The sequence below is a fragment of the Haliaeetus albicilla genome, chromosome 27 (genome assembly GCF_947461875.1).
Source record: "Haliaeetus albicilla chromosome 27, bHalAlb1.1, whole genome shotgun sequence".
Lineage (NCBI taxonomy): Eukaryota > Metazoa > Chordata > Aves > Accipitriformes > Accipitridae > Haliaeetus > Haliaeetus albicilla.
Window position 1 is genome coordinate 20,346,850 of NC_091509.1, and position 22,589 is coordinate 20,369,438.

Below are 22,589 nucleotides of genomic sequence, written 5' to 3' on the forward strand. Positions count from 1 at the left end.
CATTAAGCAGAAATGCTCACTAATGAAACTGCTTCTTCTTAATTTGATTTTACACAACAAATTGCTCACCGCAGTACGGCCATAATGACACTACGCTTTCCAGTAAGACCCGAGTGCTACCTGCTGCCTTCACAGATTGTCCCACCACTTCGCTGATGTTTCTGCCGTGCGGACCCGCAGGAAGAAAAGCTTTACAACCTCCCAGCCCGCAGACAGATGGGGACGAGTGGAGAAAAGGGCACAGGATAAATATTATGGATGAAAACAGATCATCCAGACAAGCAAGGAGGAAATCTGGAACGTGTACCAGACAGCCTTGGAAAAATCCTAAAAGCGAAGTGACCTGCTGAGACCCCGCGTCCTCCCACACCTCGCGGTTTCGGGACCCGCGTTGTCCCCGCAGCCACCGCCACAGCTGGAGGGTGATGGGCAAACCCCGAAACGTCCCCGCTGTCACCCCCGAGGGTGATGGGTGCTGGTTGAACATCGCAGGGACCAACCTGCACCAGCCCGGCCTCCGCAGAGGGGATTTGGCAAAGGTGCTGATAAAACCACAGGCAATGCTGTCCTCTTGTGGCAGCTCTTTTTTCTTTTTCCTTTTTTTAAGAATGGTAATTTTCAGAAGTTTAAAAAAATAAAAATTAAAAAACTAACAACCTCCCAGAAACTGCCTGAAATCAGAGATCCCCGAGAACAAACCTGAAAAGCCCCGATAGGGGAAATAAGACGGTGAAGGAGATGAAGCTCAACTCTCATCTGATCTGGCAGCGCGTGTGCGGCCGCATCCCCGCGTACGGGGCAGGAAAGGGGCTGCACAGGGAGGGGGAGAAAAAATGCCATTTGCACTGGGGAAGCAAACGACAAGAAGCTGCAGGCTTTGCTTGCCAGCATGTACACCTTACAGAAGTGCCACGCTCCCAAAAAAAAAAAAAAAAAGGTGTTTATCTATAAGGTTCCCATGTAGCTTACCTTTTGGTTGATCAGTAAATAAATAGAGGGAACATGAAGTTAGAGGCTGGCCCTGCCACAGCTCCTGCTCCCCTCGCCCATCCCACCCGCAGCAGCACACCGGGGGCTGCCAGGGGTACGGGTCAGCCAGCAAAAATGGGGGAAAAAGGAGTATTTTCAGCTCTGTGGTTCCACCCTCGCTCCCCGCACACATCTTTCTTTGTATTTTACAGGGTGTGACAGTCTCCAAGGCGCAGAAGGCAGCCCGGACTTCGTTCATCCCGCTCTGGTTTTTCTGGGGCTGGGGCAGCCGTGCCAGGGCAGGAGCCGGAGGAAAGGAGGGAAGATGCGAGTCCTTGTCCCCGTGAGCAGAACCTCCCTGCGGGTCCACACGGGCCTTGGTGTCCCCGAGATGACTCCCTGGGTCACATCCCAGCGAGGGCTCCAGCACGGTGCTGGGAAGGACGGAGCCGGGATCTGCAGGGGGATGAAGGAAGGTAAAGGGGCTGCCTGCAGAGCATCTACACGGGCAGGGAGATGCAGGAGGAAGGGGCCAAGATGCAGGAGGAAGGGGCCAAGATGCAGGAGGAAGGGGCCAAGATGCAGGAGGAAGGGGCCAAGATGCAGGAGGAAGGGGCCAAGATGCAGGAGGAAGGGGCCAAGATGCTCTGGGGGTGCGGGACAGGCAGGCAGGATGGTGAAGGACCGCAGAGGAGAAGTACGAAGCACTGAGCAGTGGGTGCTGCGGCGTGGGCACAGGCTCCGAATGCGGCTCCTTTCTCGCTCCCCTTTTTTGGTGCCCAGAGGCCATTTCCCCGACCCAGGGAGGCTGCTGAGGCCAGCGGACTGTCTGTCTCTGTCCCTCGCTGGGACAAGGGAGTCCCCGGTCCCCACAGACACCCCTGCAGCCCCAGTGTCCCCAGCATCCCAGCCACCGCACAGCAAAGGGGACCAACCCCAAACTCGGCTGGACCCCGAGCCAAAACCTGAGGGGCCACTGCTCACTGTGAGGACAAAAAAAAAAAAAAAAAAAAAAAAAAAAAATCACTCTGTGGCTTCTCCTCGCCGAGCCCGGGGTGAGCAATGCTCCTGCCTGGCTCTCCCCAGCTCCGCACCAACTCGACTCCCATCCTTCGCCAGCTGCCAGAAAAGATCTGCTGAAAACCATTAATATATGTAGATTGTTTATTGATTCCAACATATTAATAGATTGGATAATAAACAGTACTTTTAAACATTCTCTTAACCAAAAATATAACAAATATTTACAATCACTCAGTAAAAATACAAAAAGCATACAGAGGCACTGTCTTTCTAAAAGACATAAGTGTTAAGAGGTATCAAAAAATAGGAGACAAACATTGCTTGTTACAGAATACTTTACAATCACTGACTTGTGCAGTACAATTGCTATTGGAATATCATTACATCTGTGCAGTTTTGCCAATATGCTCACATATTTAGAATTTAATTAATACCAAGCTAAACTGCATTCCAGGTATATCAAAAATAAAGATAAAACAATAAAAAGCACAACATAAGCAAAAGCTGGGTTGGGAATTCAAGGTAGATCACCCTCTATACAAGCGTTCTAAAATATAATGTGTAAAGCTTTTCTAAAGAGAGAGTATCCCTTTTTTCTTGTTTTTGCGAAGGCAGTGGTGAGTTTATCCTTTAAAAAAAAATTAATTCTAATGTTTTATAAAAACTTAAATGACAGGTTCATATTTCCACTGTTACCTGCGATGAAATAACTTGGGAGATGATGAAAGAGAGGTTTTGCAACACCACCGATGCCACGCAGGTTCCTTCGGCAAGTGGCATCGCTGACAGGTTCAGCCCTTGCGGAATGGGGACACCCCTCGCCTCCAGCGGGTGCAGGCAGGGTGCAGGCAGGGTGCAGGCAGCCCTCAGCACACCGGGCTCTGACCATCTCCCAGTGAAGCATCGCTCACCTCTGTGAAACTCCTAATGTAAGTGAAGGCAAAACAAAGGAGCCAGGAAAGCAGCACGCTGCCCGTTGTTAGCAAACGTCCACCTGTTCCTGCATGTCCACACTGCAAAAACGTGTACTGCAAATTATCTGCAGACGTTGCCTTTCCTTTTTTTTGTGTATCTGGGAGATGAAACCAGTACTCAGAGGCTCAGCGATCTCATTTTTCTTTTTGCAAATATAGAGGCCAATTAAATTTGACAAAACCACACTGCTTTTTTGGGAATTACTTGGAAGTTCAAGATCAATAAACCATAACGAAATACTGTATGGTTAAATCACAAATAGCTGAAACACATCTTTCACCCGCCAGTCAAGAGCAAACAAACAGCAGAAAGCGAGCAAACCAAGGTATGGCAGCGGAAGAACGTGGCACGAGGCATTTAACTGTTCATCGAAATCAGAGCCCGAGTCAGAGGAACCCGGTGGAGGTACCAAGTCAGGAATCTGCGATCCAGAAGACATCACTTCAATAAAGCAGTGTACAACGGGTACTAACCACCACCCTACTTCCGTTTGAATTACTGAAAAAAGGGATAATGTCTCTTCAAATCCATACCAGACACACTACATTTGGCTATCGGCCCCGATCAATGTGATCGGTTGATTTAAAAACAAACAAACAAAAATCCCAGCAAGGACCAGCAGAGGCAAGCCACACTGTGCGAGGCAGGAGAAGCAGAAGTAGTAGCTCATCTGTCCATAGTTTATGCATGATTTATTTACACCAGCTGTATTGGATATTAGGAAAATATGATTAGCGAGACTTTCACTTACTTTAAAAACTTTTCAGTGTCCTGAAAAGCCCTGCAGAACAGACGGATGCTGTTGATGTGCAAACACCACGTTTCAATGGGTGATTTATTCAACTGCTCTTTCTGGCTGCCAGAGGAGACCCCAACCCCGCTCCCCGTATCCTCAAAGACAGCACTATCGCGTTTTGGGGGACAAAGGAAGTCACTTCAGTAACAACCCCTCATCCCTTACACTTTTGTTCAACAGGCTGAAATAAACTACAGCTCAACACCCGAGGTCACGGGAACCGTATGATTTAATTTACCTGGCACAACACAGATGATTTTCTGACAAAACACGAAGCCTGTTGCGCACTCCACAGAAAGAAGTTAACAAGAAACTACAGCTGACGGTGGGATTGCTAGGGCTTGGATTTATATCCCACAAAAATATCAATTTAACAGTTATATTATCAACATTACATGTGCTGAAAATAATCGCTCTGCCCTGCATTGCTTTGACACTTTAATCTTTATTCATTAAGGCCTGTGCAGGTTCATTATATTCATTAAGGCCTCAAAAATCAAAATGCATTCATTATGATACACCTCAACTGATTTTTAATATATTTTTTCAACCATTTGCTCCTCAGATACTTGTGCCAAAAATTCATACAGCCGACCAATTAGTTATGAATTGGGCATCCCTTCCTCAGCACCACTGTTCATTTATGTCTTCCAAATGCCAATCAATACGGGCAAGTTCCAGCCACACGGGAATATTGAACCTGGCACCACTACGAATGCAGACACAGGCTGGGCCACAGACATTCACCCAGTTTCATTAGTCCCAAGCTGCTATGGGGAAAGCACATCAAAGGCTTTGGGTTGTTTTTGGTACTTGTGTCGTTTTCAGAAAATGTTGCATTCACCTTGCACCCCCTGCACACATACAGAAAAAAAACCAAACCCTTAAAGCTCTTCACAACTATGGATATAGAAATCATTTTTGAGGCACTGTAAAAATGACAAACATCTTCTTTCTAGCTTAGGCTGTAAACATCACAACAAAGATTTACAATTAAATGTTTAAATACATATTCACACATTCATGTCCAATTTTAACACTAGAATGGGGCATCATGTGCTAGAAGAAAGAAAGAAAGAAGCTGCAGGTATTTCCAGTTTTACCCCTCTGCGCTCTGGCTGGCTAAGCAAAATCAAACAACCGATTTATTTGACCATAGTCAAACTAGAGGATCATGTGTTAATACTGGCTGGCTGTAAGTCAAAACTGTCACTGACATCAGCAACACCAGGATTTTTACCTAGGATTTAAAACAAAATGTTTTGAGATCACCTGTATTTTCCAGATGAACACAACAGGGTTTTTTAACCCATCATAAAATGCATTATACTCCTATATAAGCATTATGTCATTTAATACTCAGTTTCACAAATTTTACTGTGAAATTAAGGTGATTTATAATTTTTTTTTTTTTTTTAAAGATAACCTTTGCACCTAAATCCTGTGCAACTCTGGTAAAAGGCCAGAATGCGTGGGATGATCTTAAAACCCACAACACACGGTTTAGTTTTGGTTTCTAGCAACACGCTTTGCATGCTGAACTCTGCAGGGCAAAACCTGGTTTAAGCTCTTTTGGGAAAGCTTCAAACTCCCCTAACAGCTCCCTGTGAGCTACGGCTTCCATATTTCAAATGATTACTTAACAGGGGAGGAGAGCAGAGCACCAACTATTGCCTTAGTTGGCTGGCAGCTAAAAAATTTCCAAAAATACTTCAAGGGCGGAGGGGTTTTGCTGTGTCCGTGTAGGAGGGGAGCAGCAGACGGTAGGGCTGCCTGCCCGACACACGCCGCTCTGCGGGGCTTTGTGCTCTATTTATATTTAATCTAAAATCACTCTAAAATCCATGTATTTCTGCACCTGATAACATCCCGTTTCTAGTTTTCTGTGTTTGAGAGCACGACAGTTTGTGTAGCTAATTTACTACCACAATGACTAAACATTTATATTAGCCAACCAGAGCACTGCCAACACAAATAAAGGAAATTACCATTAAAAAAATTAAATTAATAAATTATTTTCAGATACTTCAGCAATGTCCTTTGCTTTTGCTGACATTTTGATATATTTTTTTTTCAAGTTCATAAAATAACACTCTTAGACTTATAATGGTCATGTAGAAAATAATGATGATGGAAAACTACCAAAGGATTATATGGTATCATACAGAAGAATGCTTCCAAGTTTCAAGTGGTGGTGACAACTGGTCCTCCCAAACGCATGAAGCCTGGTCCATCTCCGGATACCAACGTGGGTATCCGGGTAGTCAGTACGCTCCTTGAAAACGGTTTTCTATTTCACAGGCAGAAATAGCTTTCTTAGGCGGTGGTAGACTGAAGTAAGGTAGAGAGACGTGATCCAACCCGTTCCATCTCGTCCGTGACAGAGGCAAACGCAACGTCTGAAGTTAGTAGCAGCAAGTTGTTAGCGTTCGCTAACAGAATCATGTGGTCCTTCTCCCCACATCCCTTGTGTTGTGAAGTGGTTTACATAAATAGCCCAATGGTTAGACTGCTGATACTTGTTCATCTTCTGCAAAACAAGAAAGAAAAAAGAAAAAAAAAGTTATGCCATCAGCCCCCTGCCTCGGACGCAGAAGGTACAGAACAGTACCCAGTTATTATTTGATTACAGTGGTTCTGTGAAGACTTCACTAATTCATCGTGACGTTTTCACCATCTTAATCACTGACCACAATATATTCAGTATCACCTTTTATCAAATCCTCAAGTAGTCTGAGGTATTGTAATCACAGAATAAAGATGTATTGCAAAACAGAAAATTCCAGATCCTCCAAAAATTATTAGCATGCAGCTCCCAATATGCCAAAAGCTACAGGTTTGGGAGAAAAGCCAGTAAATTACTTCCCATCATGCAGTGAGCATTGTATCCCAAATAAAATTAACCAAGCACTTTAAAAATAGGTGTATCTAAAAGTGTATGGTTAAATTTAGTTTAGAAAAATTTGGATTAAAATGTTTGAAGCAATTACTTCCTTATTTTTACATCAAAAACATTTAATATCACAACTGAATTAATGCTGGGTAACTTTACATTTTACCGTAAATTTGAATTGAAGTAGTAATATATATGTTAAATACTGTTTACATATTTTAAAGGGCCAAGATAGGATCATTTTGCATCAGAAATTGTTTTAATGTAAATCCATGCTCATTTTAAGCCAGACTGAAATTGAAGGAAACCACCACAATATTCTAATAAAATATGAGTTCACTAGCAAAGGGTACAGAGAGATTGCATCAGTGCATAGGTATTAAAAGCAAATCAGCAGATACACAATTAAGTAGAAATTCCCCTAACTTGAAGTTAGCTTTGACACAATATAAGAGCAGTCTTTTTCAGGAAAACCTCTTGCAATTTTGGTCACCCGATACATGCCGTGCTCGGCAGCGTTGTTTGTTGCTTCAAACAAGATCATGAAGAATTTAAGCGGAAGAGACACTGCCAGGCCAAATTGGGCTGAGAAGTCAAGTTTTCTCAAATGCACTTTTCAGAAGAACAGAAATTCACTGTTATTTTGTTCAACATTTTTAAAATCGGTCTCCAGAAATCTGTCTTAAAGAATAAGGCAGCTTAATGCCAGCATACGAGAATACAAATGTGAAATGAGTTAAGAATGTATAACGCCCCACCAAATCCAAATTCAAAATACTCGGTTTAGGTCATCATCCTGATGCCATTCTAAAACAGTGGGACATCAGTTAATCAACCCAGAGAGGCTGGAGTTTTTCTGCATGTAATTTATATCCTGACAGCATCCCTTAAAGTCATCATCACCACGGAGAGGGGACAGATTTTAAAGAAAAAAAAACCATCCATAGTATCTACATGCTCTTAAGTGTCTCAGTTGTGCTTTGGGAGATCTCATATGTATATTTATATATATATTTATTTATATATAATTTAGAGTCTCTTCGGTGTCAACATGCTTTTTCTACAAGGAAGGCATTCTTTTTTCTTTTTAAAACATGTATATACATGCATACATATATGCATGTGTATACAGCCATACAAACATATTTGTCTATTTAGAGATTAATCAAGTTTTAATCTCCAAGAATCACCAAGAGAAAGCCCAGAACATCGTTGGGAAGTAAACACTGCACAGACCAGATTCACACAGCAGTTCACTTAACATCTACCGAGTCAGGTGTTGCACATACCATCCTCTTCACTATCTGCGTCAGTCATATCTGCTAGTTTGGGGTTGGACGGCTGCCGACTATGCCACTGAGGCATCTTCGATGAAATACAGGCCACCGGTTCACTACCGAGAGAAGCTGATGAAAGTCTAGAGAGGTCACTGTGCAGCATCTTTGACCTCTGCACTGCCACACTATAGTCTGGAGGTTTTAGGTGTGGGTGGTGGGGCGATCCTTCCTTTATGTCCGCTAAAGAAATCCCCATATATCCCGGAGGGGTGGGCGGTGGCTCCCTATACCTATCGTCCTTCTTAGGTGAGGTGACACAGTACACTGGCACAAGAAATAAGCAATGGAAATGTTAAAGAAGAAAACAAAGGAAACAAAACGTTAAAAAATCATGAAATGTTACAATGGCAAAACCGAAACTGATAACAAAATGCAAATGCAGAAACACCGGTTATAACGACAGCAGCAGGTATTTATGCTTTCATTTATGTTTTCTACTTATTTTAAGAAGTCAGAGTAGCAACAGAACCCGTGAACTCATTAGGCAAGATGCCAATCGAGTGGAAACAGGACTATAACCTTCTCCACATTCAACTTGCAATAGCAGCGCCCATTACACTCCCTACTCCTGCAGCACTGCTCCACCGCGGGATGCCAAGGAGCTCCACGGTACGGACAGGGAGCCAGCACGGCAATGCTGCTGGCTGAGGCTGCTCCCACTCTCTGTTACAGGCTGGGAAATTGAAACAAAAGAAATTACGGGAACTAGCCCAAAGTTACTTTGCACAGCATGCTAGAGACTGATAGCAAGAACTGTTGGTTGACTTCAACAACATCCACTTCATCACCCATCAGTGGCTTAACAGAAATTCATTATAATAAAATATCACCGTATCAATTCATGTGTAATCAGAAATTAAAACCACCCAATCAGCTATTCTACAGGAAGAAAAAAACCCCAGTATCACATGAAACTGCTTCTATGAGGCAAACTGTATATAGAGCCTGCATTCCTTATTTTGCATTTTCTAATAGCAAACAATGGCTTATCATGTCCATAGTTTCCTTCCCCATTCATCAGCAGTTCAGGTCACACAGACTCTCAAACCAAAGCTTAACTTTTTTTAAGTTCCCTCCCCTCCCACCCACCCCCAGGTCTGGGGCTCATGTGCATGTTAAATTGGGCTTTTTCCATGTACATGCTGCAACAGGAGCTGGGTTTCAAAGCTAGGGTAATTTTTAAAATCTATTAGTTGAGTGAATTTGCATTCTTCTTGTGGATACATTTTAAACACTGCACCTTCATTAGTTTCATTTATTTCAGCAACTGTAGTATTTTCTTCTCTTACAAGAATGTGAAAGAGCGAAAATAAAGGAGTATTTCTTATTGTGTCCTGGACTCGGGAGATTCTGGGTGTTGGTATCAGGAACGAGAACTGGTTCCTACCTGATGGCCTCGGTTCATGCTTGGGCTTATAGGAAAATAAAGAAAACTGAATCCACATAGTCTGGGTTTCAGGAGGTACATGTGGGTACAGGCAGAGATTTATACTGCTGATTTAAAGGAATCATTTTTGTTCAACTAGCATTTAACTGGCCCCCTATGAGAAAGCTGGGGAAGCGAAGGAGACTTTCTTCTCCCTGAAGGGATGGGGAAGGGCTGGGTCCTCCAAGCAAACCCCCCATGTTCGGTTTTCGTTGGTTTTGCAGGAGGACTGACGAGGGTGCGTACAGTCTCCTTTAAAGGAGAATGCTACAGGCTTCCTAGAGCTAATACGTAGCCTACTGTAATAACGAAAGTAGGAATAATGTGCCCTTTTGTAAAGCTCCCATTCGTAATACGTTACAAATTCTACCACAATAAAACATTCCAAGAACATTTAATGTCCACAGCATTAAGTGTCCATAATTTCTGATACCCACCCACAGCCTCAGGAGGTTACAAAAAGGAGTCCCCCTTCCCGAGCAGCTGATTACTCAAATATTCACTTTGTAAAGAAAACAGGGTGAAATTCCACACAGTGGTTAAGGCAAATGTTACTGAAAGGCAGCAATATAAATTTTAATGTCTACTATAGGTAAAAGTAACAGAAAAGCTTTTTCCCTTTGGATGTATAGCAATGGCACGTCACCATTCCACAACTTCTCTGCTGCTAAAGCAAAGGTTGCAGCAAGAAGCGTTCGACGTTGCAGAGGGCAGAGATACACGTGAAGTTATGAAGCCACCACTTTTATGGATTATACCAAGACCACATTCTGCCATTAGTATGTGGGCAGTGCCTTTCCAGCTCCATTTTAAAGGTTTCAGGCAAGAAAGCTTGTGCCAATTCTTTTGGGGGACTATTCAACACCAACGCTCATTAAGCAAATGAACTGAAGATTCTTCTTTTGTTTACAATATTCTGAACTCATGCAGTCATTACAGACTCTGGCAACAAGCTGTTCGTAGAGAATAAGCAAATGGTGAAATAAAGTGAAAGTATCTTTGGCATATTGTATGGTGGTGAATAGCTAACAGATTTGCATTTGCAAACTAGAAATTATATCCACCTCTATCAGATCTTTGCTTAAGTAGACATACGCACGCTCTACTGAAGCACGCTGCTGAGTGTTTCGTACCAGTGTGCTGTGACTGCACAAAGGAGGCAAGCTATATGGTGCAGTATGTAAAGAGAATTAAAAAGAAGGGGAAGAGCTGTGAGGAAAGATAGCATGTACTGAATAGCCAACATGTCATCTCCTAAAACAACTCGGAGGCTTATGAGCAGCTCTGAAAGGCTACAAGCGCAGAGCACATGCCCAGGAGTGAGCTGTGAGCAAGTTTTCTGCACGGCTCCACCAAGCTGCCTTTCTTCTATAAAGCCAAGGAGGAGGATTGCAATCCAAGACCTCCACCCTACGTGCGATGTTTATTCAGGTAATTACCTTTGATAACATAAACCCCTCTAGCAATCTAGTCAGTAATTAAATTGCATTTCAGCTGCACCCTTGACTTATAGTCTAGAAAGCTTTGCACTCCATGTTTTATCTTGTTCCTAACCCAGTTCCTTTAGTTTTGGCTGCTGAACTCACTAGGTCAGGGAAAGAACATCTTGCTCGGTAGAACTATGCATCTTTGAAAACACATTTTATAAGTTTTTCTCCTTTCATATGTAGCCAAACTGCAGCTGTATAACCAAATAAATGACAGTTTAACATAGCAAAGACAGGAAGGGAATCCACTTTGCCCTTAAGCTTCCAGAGACAGAAGGCCTGTGGATGAAAGGTGCCTCGGCTCCAGAGAGCTGGGAGAGCTCTGCACCTCTCAGCAGTCGTGCTCTTCCCTCTCGGGTTCATGGGAAGTCTGTATTATATGGACTTCAAGAAACCATGCTCGTTGCTCCTTGCCAGAGGAACGTCTACTACAGTGACGAGTGTTTCCAAAAATCATCCAAAAAAATAAATGGCCATATTACAGAGAGGAACTGCCTGACATTTTCATGAAGACACTTCTCCTGCAGACCCATAAAGTGACTGGGAAACGGACAGGTGTATTATTTCAATTTTCCTAATGCAAAAGAAGGTGACTTGAAAACACACTGTCTGCGTAGTGTTCTGAGTAAAACCACATGTAAAGCTGAATTTAACATGCCATCCAGCCCCCAGACCTGCTGATGTCATTTCTTAACAACTCAATATCAAAATGAAAAACAGATGTAGAAGCTTCCACAAGCTATTGGCTTGGCTTACCTATCAGGCCTTTTTCTGTACTCGAAGTAACAGTTTTGTAAGTTGTATCAGCGCCTGGTTTAGAGTCCAAAACCTCCGCCTGCTCTGCTGTAGAGTTCTCCAGCCCCCTCCGCTTAATTGTCCCATAGTTTGTTTCGTAGGTGTCCGACAGCGAGCTGGAGGAGGCCCAGCTCTGCCGAGACTGATCGAGCTCCACGCTGGCTTTCGACTGCCTGTTGGTTTTGGAAAAGGCTTCAGAATACAAATAAGCCTCCTCAGAGTAACAGTTTGTGGGATCGACTTCAGCTATAGGTCCGTCCAGCTGGGTGTGACGGTAAGAATTGAGGAGATCCCAGCTCTTCTGGTTTGGGATATTCTGGAAGTTGTCATGAGAACTACTTGAGCATGACGTCCAGCTTCCCCGGCCGCTATCTGCTGCCTCTACCGTGATATGTTCATGGGAGATCTCCTCGCTGCTCATGGAGGACGTGAAAGCCATCCCTCTGATGAGAGCAGGCCTGCTGATTGACCAGCTATGTTTGAAAACAACAGAAATCAGAAAAAAACAACTCATAAGCTTTTACAGTAAGAGTGACATACTCAGAGACAATTATCTGGCTTTAAAGACTGCTGAAGGGGTTTTAAAATAGGTAGGCACACGGGAACACTGACACGAGACACCATTATTCCCGACTCTTTACTGCACATGGCAGCAGGGAAGCTATTCCCAAGGGAATAAGAAGTCTGTAACAGGCATTTACAGGCTTGACCCCCAGATCCATAAAAATCTGGTCCACAGAAGCCTTCCTTTATCAACTACAGCAATACAGTGACTGAGAGAAAGCAGAGGAGTAATCACCTCTTAGTTTCAGGCTACTACCACCTTCTTCGCATTTATAAACTAAAACCAAAATAAGTGTTTAGAATAAAAAACAACTCCTTCCCTGGCAACGACAAAGTTGTTTAGACAGAGTGGAGGTAGTTGTATTTCAAGTACATTTGGAATTATTGGGCATAAATAACATTTGTGGAAACGATGTGGAATGACAGATTCTGAAAACGCAAGTACAAAATTCCTTGTTTCAAGAAATGGCTGCTAAAGGCTCTAATCGCTGTCAATGCATCATTAAGGGGAAAAAAATAAAGCCAGGTTTGCATGAATTTAGAATACATGAAGTTAGGATTGCTAGACATTATTCAAGTCTCTTAACTATTTCTGGTTATGTTCACAAACACATGGGCAGCACAACATTAAAATTCAACACTATCCCTCAGCAGTTTACTGACACGTTGTGAAATCAAGGAACATTTCTGCGATATGTGCAAACTTTTTTTTCCTTGCTTTTCTATTTCATAAATTTAGCATAAAACCTGCTTTCTTCCCTCCAAACCCCACTGAAACTAAGGCATAAAGGCACAACCACAAAACATGAACAATCTGCTTTTAATTTGCAAAGAGAAGAGCGAGTTTAGAGGGCAGCAATGTCCTTGGTGCGATTCCCTCTACTTCAGCCACCACTGAAGGTGGCTTTTCATAGCCAGTATGAAGGGGCATTTCGCTCAGGACACTGTTACTGCTCTGACTAAACTCTTGGTGTGCGTATGCCTTTTAGAAAAGGGAATTATTTTTGTTTATGAAGCACGTCTTTAAATTCCCATTTTAGCCCAATGAAATAAACCGAATCACTAATTTCTTAAGAGCTGCATCACTTTAGCAAAGCGTAGACTAATAAGCTTTTTTACAGGGGAGAGACCACCACAGAATACTGGTGTATTATAATCAATTATACAGAAACAACATACAGCTCTTTATAGAGTGCAATCATAAAAACCTTATATTGCTTTAGAGATAAGCTATAAAAATTAGTAAAGGAGCAACTCCACTGACTTGAATCCACAACATTTGAGAACAGAATATGCTCTCCCAAGGAATCCTTAAATCCTATGGATCGAGGCTTAACATCTAGCAAGACAAAACCAAAAATTTCCAGTTCGATGTGGCGTCTCAGGACAAGTTCTCATTGTACTAAAGTAACAAGACCTTGTGTGTGGAAACTCTGAGGAAGACAGCAGCAGAAAGCTTCCAGTCCACCTAAGCAACAAATGGTAATAATGAAAATCCTTAAAAACCACATTAGAGTATGTTAAGTGACTGGCACTGCTGACTCAGAGAGAATTGATAATATCCTATTCCTGTTCTGCTGTCTCTCACTACTGGACTAATTTGTTAAGTATCGTCCTAGCTTTTAACACATTCACAGTCTCCTGCAAAAGACATCCATCTGAACCCCACCGATGGGAACAAGCTGTTGTCTACCCAAGTAATACTGCAAGTTTCTTGGGAAAACAAGCTCTTCCCATACAGAGGAACCAGTACTCCAGCTTCTAGCAAGAGCTTAATAACCACAGTAGAGTGCATAACTGTGTCCCGACCAAAGCTTTGTTACCCTTTCTAACACCAGGACACCGAGCCCAACCAAAAGCAGTTGCATCTTACCCCGGGCACGGCTGGCCATAATCAGCCATCGGCTGAGGATGCTCTTTTCTCTCTGCCCCCCCCGAATCCACCACAATAAGAGACTGGGACAAACTCCTCTCGTCCTGCAGCGCTGCTGACATTGAGTCCACTGAGCAGTTGCTCACAATGCTGGAGCGGGATGAAATCTCACTGTGACTGGAATCCGAGAAGTTATCAGATTTAGTGGAAGGTATGAGGGCGTAGCCTAAAGGAGAGAAGAGAACGTCTTGGTCAAAGAGCAATTCCAGTTTACTAGGTACAACAACAAAGTATTGACACACACATTTCAGCAAGGATATTTAAAAGAAAAAACAATCAAACCCTGTTTACATACCATCGGTCCACTGAACTTTTTAGGGTACTAAAGCTTCTAGCACCTATCAGCATCTATCACTGTAGTTTATTAATGTAAGCCTGGTGACACCAATAACCTACCTGCAACTCCACTACTCTCCAGACCAGAAGGTTAAACCTACATAAACAGGATCAACAGTTGCAGCATCAATAGTGGGTGGATGGATCAGATGTCTCCAATTTTGCAGGCGCTGAGTCCTCTAGTATAAATGCAGTGCATTTCCCACTATCCCTCTGCCCTACTGTCGTGTGAGACTCAAAAAAAGTTTTTGGCAGTGGATGAGGAGATGCTGACTAAGGTAAAAGCCAGCTATTAGCACTCAGGGATTAGCCATATGGTCCACTTCAGTTTTATAATCTGTTCCAAAATTAACAGAGAAGGAAGCAAAAGCAGGAAACACAACTTTGGCAGGAGCTAGACCAGGCGCCAGCATTGCTCCCGCAGAAGGGAAATAGCTGAAGACCTCAACAGTTTCAGGGCAAAATATATAATGAATTTTTTCTGCTTTCTTACCCTTAGCCTCAGATAACTTCTTTCAAACACAAATGTATATATAGCCTCATATATCCAACACCTCCTCTTCCTATTACCTGGAGTGAGCATAAAAGAGACTACTATACTGGGGACTTCCATGGGCTCTGGCTACATATATCCTGTAGACACTTCTGCTGGTAGAGTTAAAGTGATTCTGGATGGGACACCTGTCCCCAGGCTGCATCAGAAAAAGCCCTTTGCATGGACAACTTGCCTAAATCATTTATTTTTATGACCTTAGAGAATCAGGGAAAGAATTGAAATGAACTGAACTCGGCAAAGTGCATCTGCGCTGGTCTGAGGGAAACCACACTGAAGTCCTTCAGGTTTAGCGCCTGGTCTCCCTCCACACAGGGCAACCTAAAAGTTGAACCATGTATCTAAGAGCATTGTCTGAATGCTTCTTGAACACCGACAGGCTTGGCGCCATGACCACTTCCCTGGGCAGCTTGTTCCAGTGCTTGACCAGCCCCTCAGTGAAGAACTTATTCCCTAATATTCAATCTGAACTTCAAGCTTCCCTTCATGAACCCACGCTGGCTTTGACTCATGACCGCATGGTCTTTCAAGCATTTCTCAGTAACTCCCAGAATAATCTTCTCAATCATTTTACCTGGCACTGAAGTGAGACTGACAGGCTTATAATTACCAGGGTCATCTTTCTTGCCTTCCTTGAAAATTGGAATAACATTTGCTAGCTTCCAGTTGACTGGGACCTTCTCCAGAGTCCCAAGATCATTGACAAATAACTGAGAGAGGTCTAGCAATAACATCATCTGACTCTTTCAGTACCCTGCGATGAATCCCATCAGGCCCCATAGAGTTATGGGCCTTCAGTTGCAGCAGCAAATTTAGGATGTTCAGATTTCAAGCTCTCTGGAGTATTCACCTCCTTAGGTAAACCCATGCACCATCTCACGGGCAGATCAAAGTTCATTCTCTTGTGCTGTCAGGCAACAAAATCAGGAGGTGTCTGTTAAATCGGTTTGCCTTTTTTTTTTTTTTTTTTTTTAATAAAGAAACCTCAAAACTTTTTGCTTCCAATAACTCTGGCCCACAGTTGCGGTTTGTTCCTCTTTATCTGAGGGCAAAAGGTCTTGGATTAAGGACTGTGGTGTTGTTTTGGAGTTTGTCAATTCAAATATTTTTTTCTTTAAGTTCCCAGTGGGTTTCTCTATAGCAAATCCACTGCACCTCAGGAAATATATTCCCTGTCTTCACTAGGAGAACAGAGTCTATGATATGCCTTACAGTATGTGCATAAAATTTACAAACTTAGAACCTTTATTTGAAAATACTGGATCATCAACTCCTTCATGTATAGGTAAACAAGCATCTGTAAATTAATCAAAACATGGTCTTTCTTTACAGGAGACCACATTAATACACTGTTGACACAGTCCTCAGATAAGCATTTTTTCCCAAATTCCTACCAATCACCCGATTTCTCACTTCATTTCTACCTACATGTGCCTTTGAGCTGGACTGCCATATATTTACATCAATTAGGTGAAAACGTGAAATGACCAGGCAGTGTAAAAGCCACGCCAGTGATACACACAACTTAATACAGAAGATTGATGCCACTAAGTTCGTAAAAAATACAGAGATCATATAATATGGCATCTGGAGCCACTGGTATACATACCACTGAGCATACAGCTCAATTTGAGAGATTTCACAGCTTAAGCTTGATTATTGCTGTACGATTTTAAGAGCAAATATGAGCATTAAATATCAATATTATCAAATTAAAGAACTGAACCTTATGAATGAAAGAAAACCATATTTAAGACCAGCATTTTTAAGATTAAATTTCAGTTTCCTTTCCTTTGACAATAACTAATACCTCATATACTTTACTTTGTCTAACGGACTCCTTAAAGTTAACACAACTGTACTGCAGTAAGAAACGCTCTCACAGTGCATCTTAATTCTAAGACACTCTCTTCAAGAACTTCAAAGATCTGGAGAACAAAAGGACTCCTCTTCATTAAAGAGATTAACACTATCTGAAAGCTGAGTCATTGAATAACAGCACATGTATATAAACAGACTAAATGCAAGTCTTTGCTGGGCTGAAAAGGTTAGCAGAAGAAGATGTGACCAATGCAAACATACACCAACACTGGAAGTGAGCATTCAATTTACACCATATGAGGGACTATCTAGAGTCTAATTAAGAGAATGTTGCAGAACTTACTGTTTCATTGGCATTTGCGAAACACTAAGTAACAGAACTGCCACTGTACCTGTTCCTTGATTTTCTAAACTTCACATTATTGTCTTCACTGCACTGTAAGGGTGATTAGCTATAAATAACTGACACAAATATCTGGAAGGGAAGCACATTAAACAGCTTAAACACGTAAATGAATAATGCTAAAATAACTTAGACAAAAATCAGTGTATCTGACACAAAGTGGACATCATAGTCTTTCTTCTAAAAATGCATCATGTAGTCTTCCTTCTCCTTCTAGACTTCATGCATAGGCAGTAAGGTGTCCACAGACTGCTGTTGCTATAGATACTTGCTGTACTCAGAGCATCACTGTCTTTCTCCTTTTGGTTTTCACCCCCTTCTGAGGCTTCAATGTGCTCCACTCCCCTTTTTGCAGTAAAAGCTGTTCTTTCCCTGGAGAAGCTTCTTTCCCTAAGTCTTCTAAACCGGGGTCCCTTCATTTTCCTGTGCACACGCTCAGCTTCTGCCTTTTCACTCTCATCCTCTCTTTCTCTTTTTTCACTTATGACAGAACTGTCTCTTGCTTTGCAAATCATCAAAATTTTCTTTTGTAAATAAGCCCCACCTATTCCATAGCTGCGTTGTCCACTGTTCTTGTTGCTGGTTTCACTGGCGAGTGACGAGGAAGAGCCAGAGAGATTCATCTGACTGCAGTTATCCGACCTTTGGATGTTACCAACTACAATAAAATACATACAGGCAGATCTTGGTAAGTGATGAGATAAATAACAGCAAAAATAACATTCTGATTTTAAAACCTTTTTTCTTCAATCCTGTTTGCATATCACTTGGGTATAGCTCAAAAGAAAATGAAATCTAAGATTAAGTGGAATGTGTTCATACCTAAAATTATGTCTGTCAGCTGTCTGTGAAGCACCTAATTTTAGTTCAATGAGCTGTTAGCACTACACATACAACAGGGTATGGATCACCTCAATCAAATTAGATCAGTGCTAAAAATATGCTGAGAGCAAGTTGAATTAATGAAATAATCCCAGAGAAACAAAATATTATTTTCAAAGAACCAGATGAAAGTTAACAAAAATAACACGTTTATAAGCAATGCTCAAAAATCTCAGTGGAGCTAGGTTTGGCAACCCAAGTAATTAAGCTTCTTATACATATGCTGTGTTTAATTAAAGTAAGTGGCATTCTCCTAAAGGAAACAGTATCTTGTGAAGGTAGAAGTGGATGGACCAGCATGATCTCCCACTGAGAAGGGTGAGAAGATGCAGTAAGTCACCATGCCATGCCATGCTAATCCAGTGGCTTTGGGCTGTCAAGTGAGTCAAAAGCAGCACAGAAGGGAGGGAGAAATGCCTTACACCGTTCGACACTGACCACACTGGCTGACTACACAGTGGTGTTAAAAGATTTCAAATGAATTCCCATCCAAGGTTGACTAATGATGAAGTGATGCAGGTCTTTTAAGACGAAGACATCAAAAAATAAATATGGATTCTCAGGGCATCACGATAGACAGGGATGTATACAAAGCCCTGTGCACAAGAACAAAAAATATGAATAGCGCCTTGAGGATTTAGATGGATGCACTACTCTTGCAGCTACCACAACCATCTGTTCTGAAGAACTACAACAGCATTTTATCTCCAGCTCCATCTAATCACCTGATATTCCAGCTACCTTAGGCAGAAACATAAGATGTCTCAACAGTTTCTGTCCAACACTGTCGTCTTCAAGAAATCCCCAGGTCTGCAAATCCCATTCATGGAGGTGGCCACCTAAGTCTGAACTGATATGCTGGCAGGTGTCAGCACTTACAATCGATTGGGAATGCTGTCAGAAGCACTTAAGCAATTTTTAAGAAAACAGTTGTTCCCCTTTTTAAATAGTAGGTGACTTTTAAGGCCAAAACATATAAATACATTGAAAAGCTGTGCCTATTCATAGAAAGATCAAATTCCATTCTTGACATGGATATTCCAAGCTACTACTTCCCTTACATGTCATTACCAACAGATATTCCTGCCACTGCCCACCCTGGTTTTAGTGCAATACAGGCATGAGTTCCCGAGACGGATGCTGACATGTGCGCTGTGAACGTTCACGCAGCACACATACCTTTGCGTGGAGAGCCCTGAGGAGAAGCAGGTGGGCTGGAGTGCAGAGAAGATGCCATGGACATAGTGTCATCTGTTTGTTTCTTACTACTTACTTCCTCAGACAAGCTTAATGACTTCTGTGGGGACCCTGTACCTATGAAAACAACAGAATCATTTACTGCATATTCTTCTTCTTTCAAGTCAGCGATACCTGTTTAAACTCAAATAAGCACCGTGTTGAACAATCACCAGAGTATTCAGCAAAGAGAGGAGCAGATGCTCAGATGATTTCTGCAGGTGGAGTCAGTCTCCATTTCAAGTTTAGATCAGATCAGCAGCAGCCACTGCTACCACTGGGTGCTCATCTGAAGTGTGTTGAAACACCCAGGTCATAACCAGAACCATTGCAACAGATACACTAGTTGTGGTTTTTGCAAAGGACTATAAACTGTGTAACGTGTAAAGCTTAGAGGAAACCCTTGCCCATGACACCATTGGGACAGTGTTAAAAACAATTTGTGTCATAGCCAACAAGTCAGTTCAAGATTTTCACAGTCAGGAGTTCTGAAATCAGCAGCCATGAGCACTATACACAACTTAGCAAGTTTAGCAAAACCAGTGCACCACTGTACTTAAACTGGTGCTGTGGTATTTCTTGTTCACTACTAGACCACCTTGCAGAGGACAGAGTGCTGAGGAGTTCAGTTAAGTTCTCAATAGCTTGTTAGATCAACACTGAACACTTAACACACGGGAATGAAGAAACATCTCTCTGCAAAGCTTCTGGAACATATCAAGTTGCACAGGTTTTTAAGAGGAGACATGAAATAAATATTAACTAGAAAACTTTATATGCTGCAATATATTGTTTTTAGAAGCTATTTTAATTGATGCTCGATGTATCATAGAATCATTTTGTATCATTTACTGACTGCAACTAACTTTATTTAATAACCCACAATTGTAGCTTTCAAATGATAACAAGTTACGTAAATAGAGGTCAAGAGCATTTTAATACATAATACTGCTTTGCAACTAGCAAATTTAGAGACAGAGAAAAATTGGTGCTTACTAGGAGCAACTAATAACATATGTTGCTCCATTGACAATAACGTTGTTATAATGGTGCTCCAGACGTTAAAATACTGAATGTCTGTGATTTGTTTCAATGATTTCACCTAAATATATTATACTTCATTTTGTCATGGAAAGAAACAAGCAATGTTGTTCTACTCTGTTTGTGCAAGATCTCTTCAGAACGCAGAAATACACAGTAAAAGACTTAACACAGTACATCTGACCTGTTTGAGAGAGAAATACTAAGATCACTTCAGTTACAACGTGTTCTTTAGTTCAAGAGAAAAAAGAAAGTGACAAAACAAAAGCATATTCGGAGACAGCACCTTATCATTACCTGTTGTAAGAAAAGTTATTAAAGACTGTGCAAATGACTAAGTAAATGGCACGCTCTCTTAAAATACAGTAATATGCTTCAGCTATTTTAAAGTGAATGAAGTGAATGAAGCACAATGGTAGCTCAAATAATCCACCCAGCTACAAACAGCTCCACCCTCTTATCTACTGCATTTATAAAACACTCCAGACAGGTGAACTGAAGATACTCACTGAATGTGACATGATCCTTTGTCAGTCCCTTTTTCCTACTGGGGTATAAATTCACAGTTGGAACCTGAAGAACTTGACTCATCCTGTTTTGTTGATGCTGATGGGCTTTAGTGGTTTGGCCAATTGATCTCATGGGTACTGGAGACATTTCTGAGGATTTCGCGCCTCTTCTCTCACTTAAATTCTTTGTCACTGTTACAGAAAAATTGTATATAAATATCTTGCACTTTGAATTGCAGGATTATTACAATTGTTCTGAGTACAACCATCCAGACAAAGCAACCATGGCACGAAGCAGATAAAACGTATCTGAAACCATTTCTATTCCAAACACACCTGTCTCATTATACTGAGGAGGCCATTACATGAAATGGCATTAAAAAACCTGAACTCTTTAAAGTGTCATACAGGTACTTTATCAAAAGACAAAAAATGTGATTTATTTCCACAATTAAAGTCTGTATTTTAGACGTTTGTACATAAGGTGCAAAATAGAACAACATCTCCTTCAAAATTACGTAATGCCACCAAAGGGAGAAGGAACGGTTGTTTTGCAATTGGCATCAAAGCTTTCACTAGGTGGCACAATTGATTTGCAACACAGAGCCCCGATTCAGTTTCTACTTTAATCACATAGCAATTAATAAACTCTGAAGTTAAGGCCACCTGACTTCTCCTTAAATTCCCCTGGAAAAGTCTGGATTGCAGTGTTGCTGCTGCTGGTTCCTTCTGCAAGCAAGGCCAGGAGAATCTTACTACTGAGATAAGAGACTGGGGAGCTGTACCTCCTACTTCTCTGGATATGTGCAAAAAACCCCAAATCTGCACAAAACCAATCTGCAAAACCATGTACCAGGCTCCCTGATTCAAAGCTACTTGGTCAAAATTTAAATGTGGGGAAACGCACCAAGTGCGGAGGAACTGCCCCGGGAGCAGTTCAGTGCTCCCACTCCACCAGAACAAAAAACAGGAGAGGGCTGGCAGTTCCCTCGTGCTCCACATCGCTTCCCATCCCTTCTGCTAGCTCTGCAAACTATGAGTATAATCTCAAGCAGATCAATTACCTGTGTTTTGGGGGTTTGGGGTGTTTTCTTCTAGTTTTTAAAAATAGGTACTTTAATAATATGCCACTCTACTATATATTTATTTGTATATCCACTTAACCTTCATTTTATTTTTGTGAGGTTTAAGAAAAGAAGGACTTGATTTGCTTAACTACGTGGAGTAAAATGGTCAGTTTATATTCCCTATTTTTACTTCCAAATATCTACGGCTAGCACTGCGCAAACAAGATTTTATATGATTTAAAACAATTGAAAAACAACGTTGTAACATTTCTGTTTGTCTCCTGGGCATACTATGGCCACCTGTTATGTTTGCACATACATCATCTATCAAGAGTTCATCCTGACATGCTTTAATTTATTGTTTTGGTGGGGGAGTAAAGCATAAAACCCACAATGGTGTTACCTCTAAGCAGAAGCATTCTGTGCTATTACGTATCTGGCTGAACACAGCACAAGCAGAACACCTCCATTAACAGCGTAGGATGCCGTGGTTCAGAGCTACCTGTGATTTCTGGCGACCTCAGGCACAAGGCCAGTGTGAAC

General features: G+C 41.9%; 1 protein-coding gene across 8 annotated transcripts in view; it reads right to left on the reverse strand.

Annotated features, from left to right (window-relative positions):
- Positions 1-2,119: 2,119 nt before the first annotated feature.
- Positions 2,120-22,589, reverse strand: part of RAPGEF6 (Rap guanine nucleotide exchange factor 6) — a 133,401-nt gene continuing 112,931 nt past the window's right edge. For 6 of the 8 annotated variants that reach the window (XM_069772657.1, XM_069772654.1, XM_069772655.1 and 3 more), the window contains 7 exons: positions 20,980-21,171; positions 19,373-19,507; positions 17,856-17,969; positions 14,139-14,364; positions 11,663-12,174; positions 7,946-8,257; positions 2,120-6,293 (listed from right to left, as the gene is read on the reverse strand). In XM_069772657.1, coding sequence (XP_069628758.1) covers positions 6,268-6,293; positions 7,946-8,257; positions 11,663-12,174; positions 14,139-14,364; positions 17,856-17,969; positions 19,373-19,507; positions 20,980-21,171 — 1,517 coding nt within the window. In that variant the 3' untranslated portion in view covers positions 2,120-6,267. The remainder of the gene's footprint in view (positions 6,294-7,945; positions 8,258-11,662; positions 12,175-14,138; positions 14,365-17,855; positions 17,970-19,372; positions 19,508-20,979; positions 21,172-22,589) is intronic. The other 2 variants (XM_069772661.1, XM_069772658.1) reach the window with 1 other exon arrangement.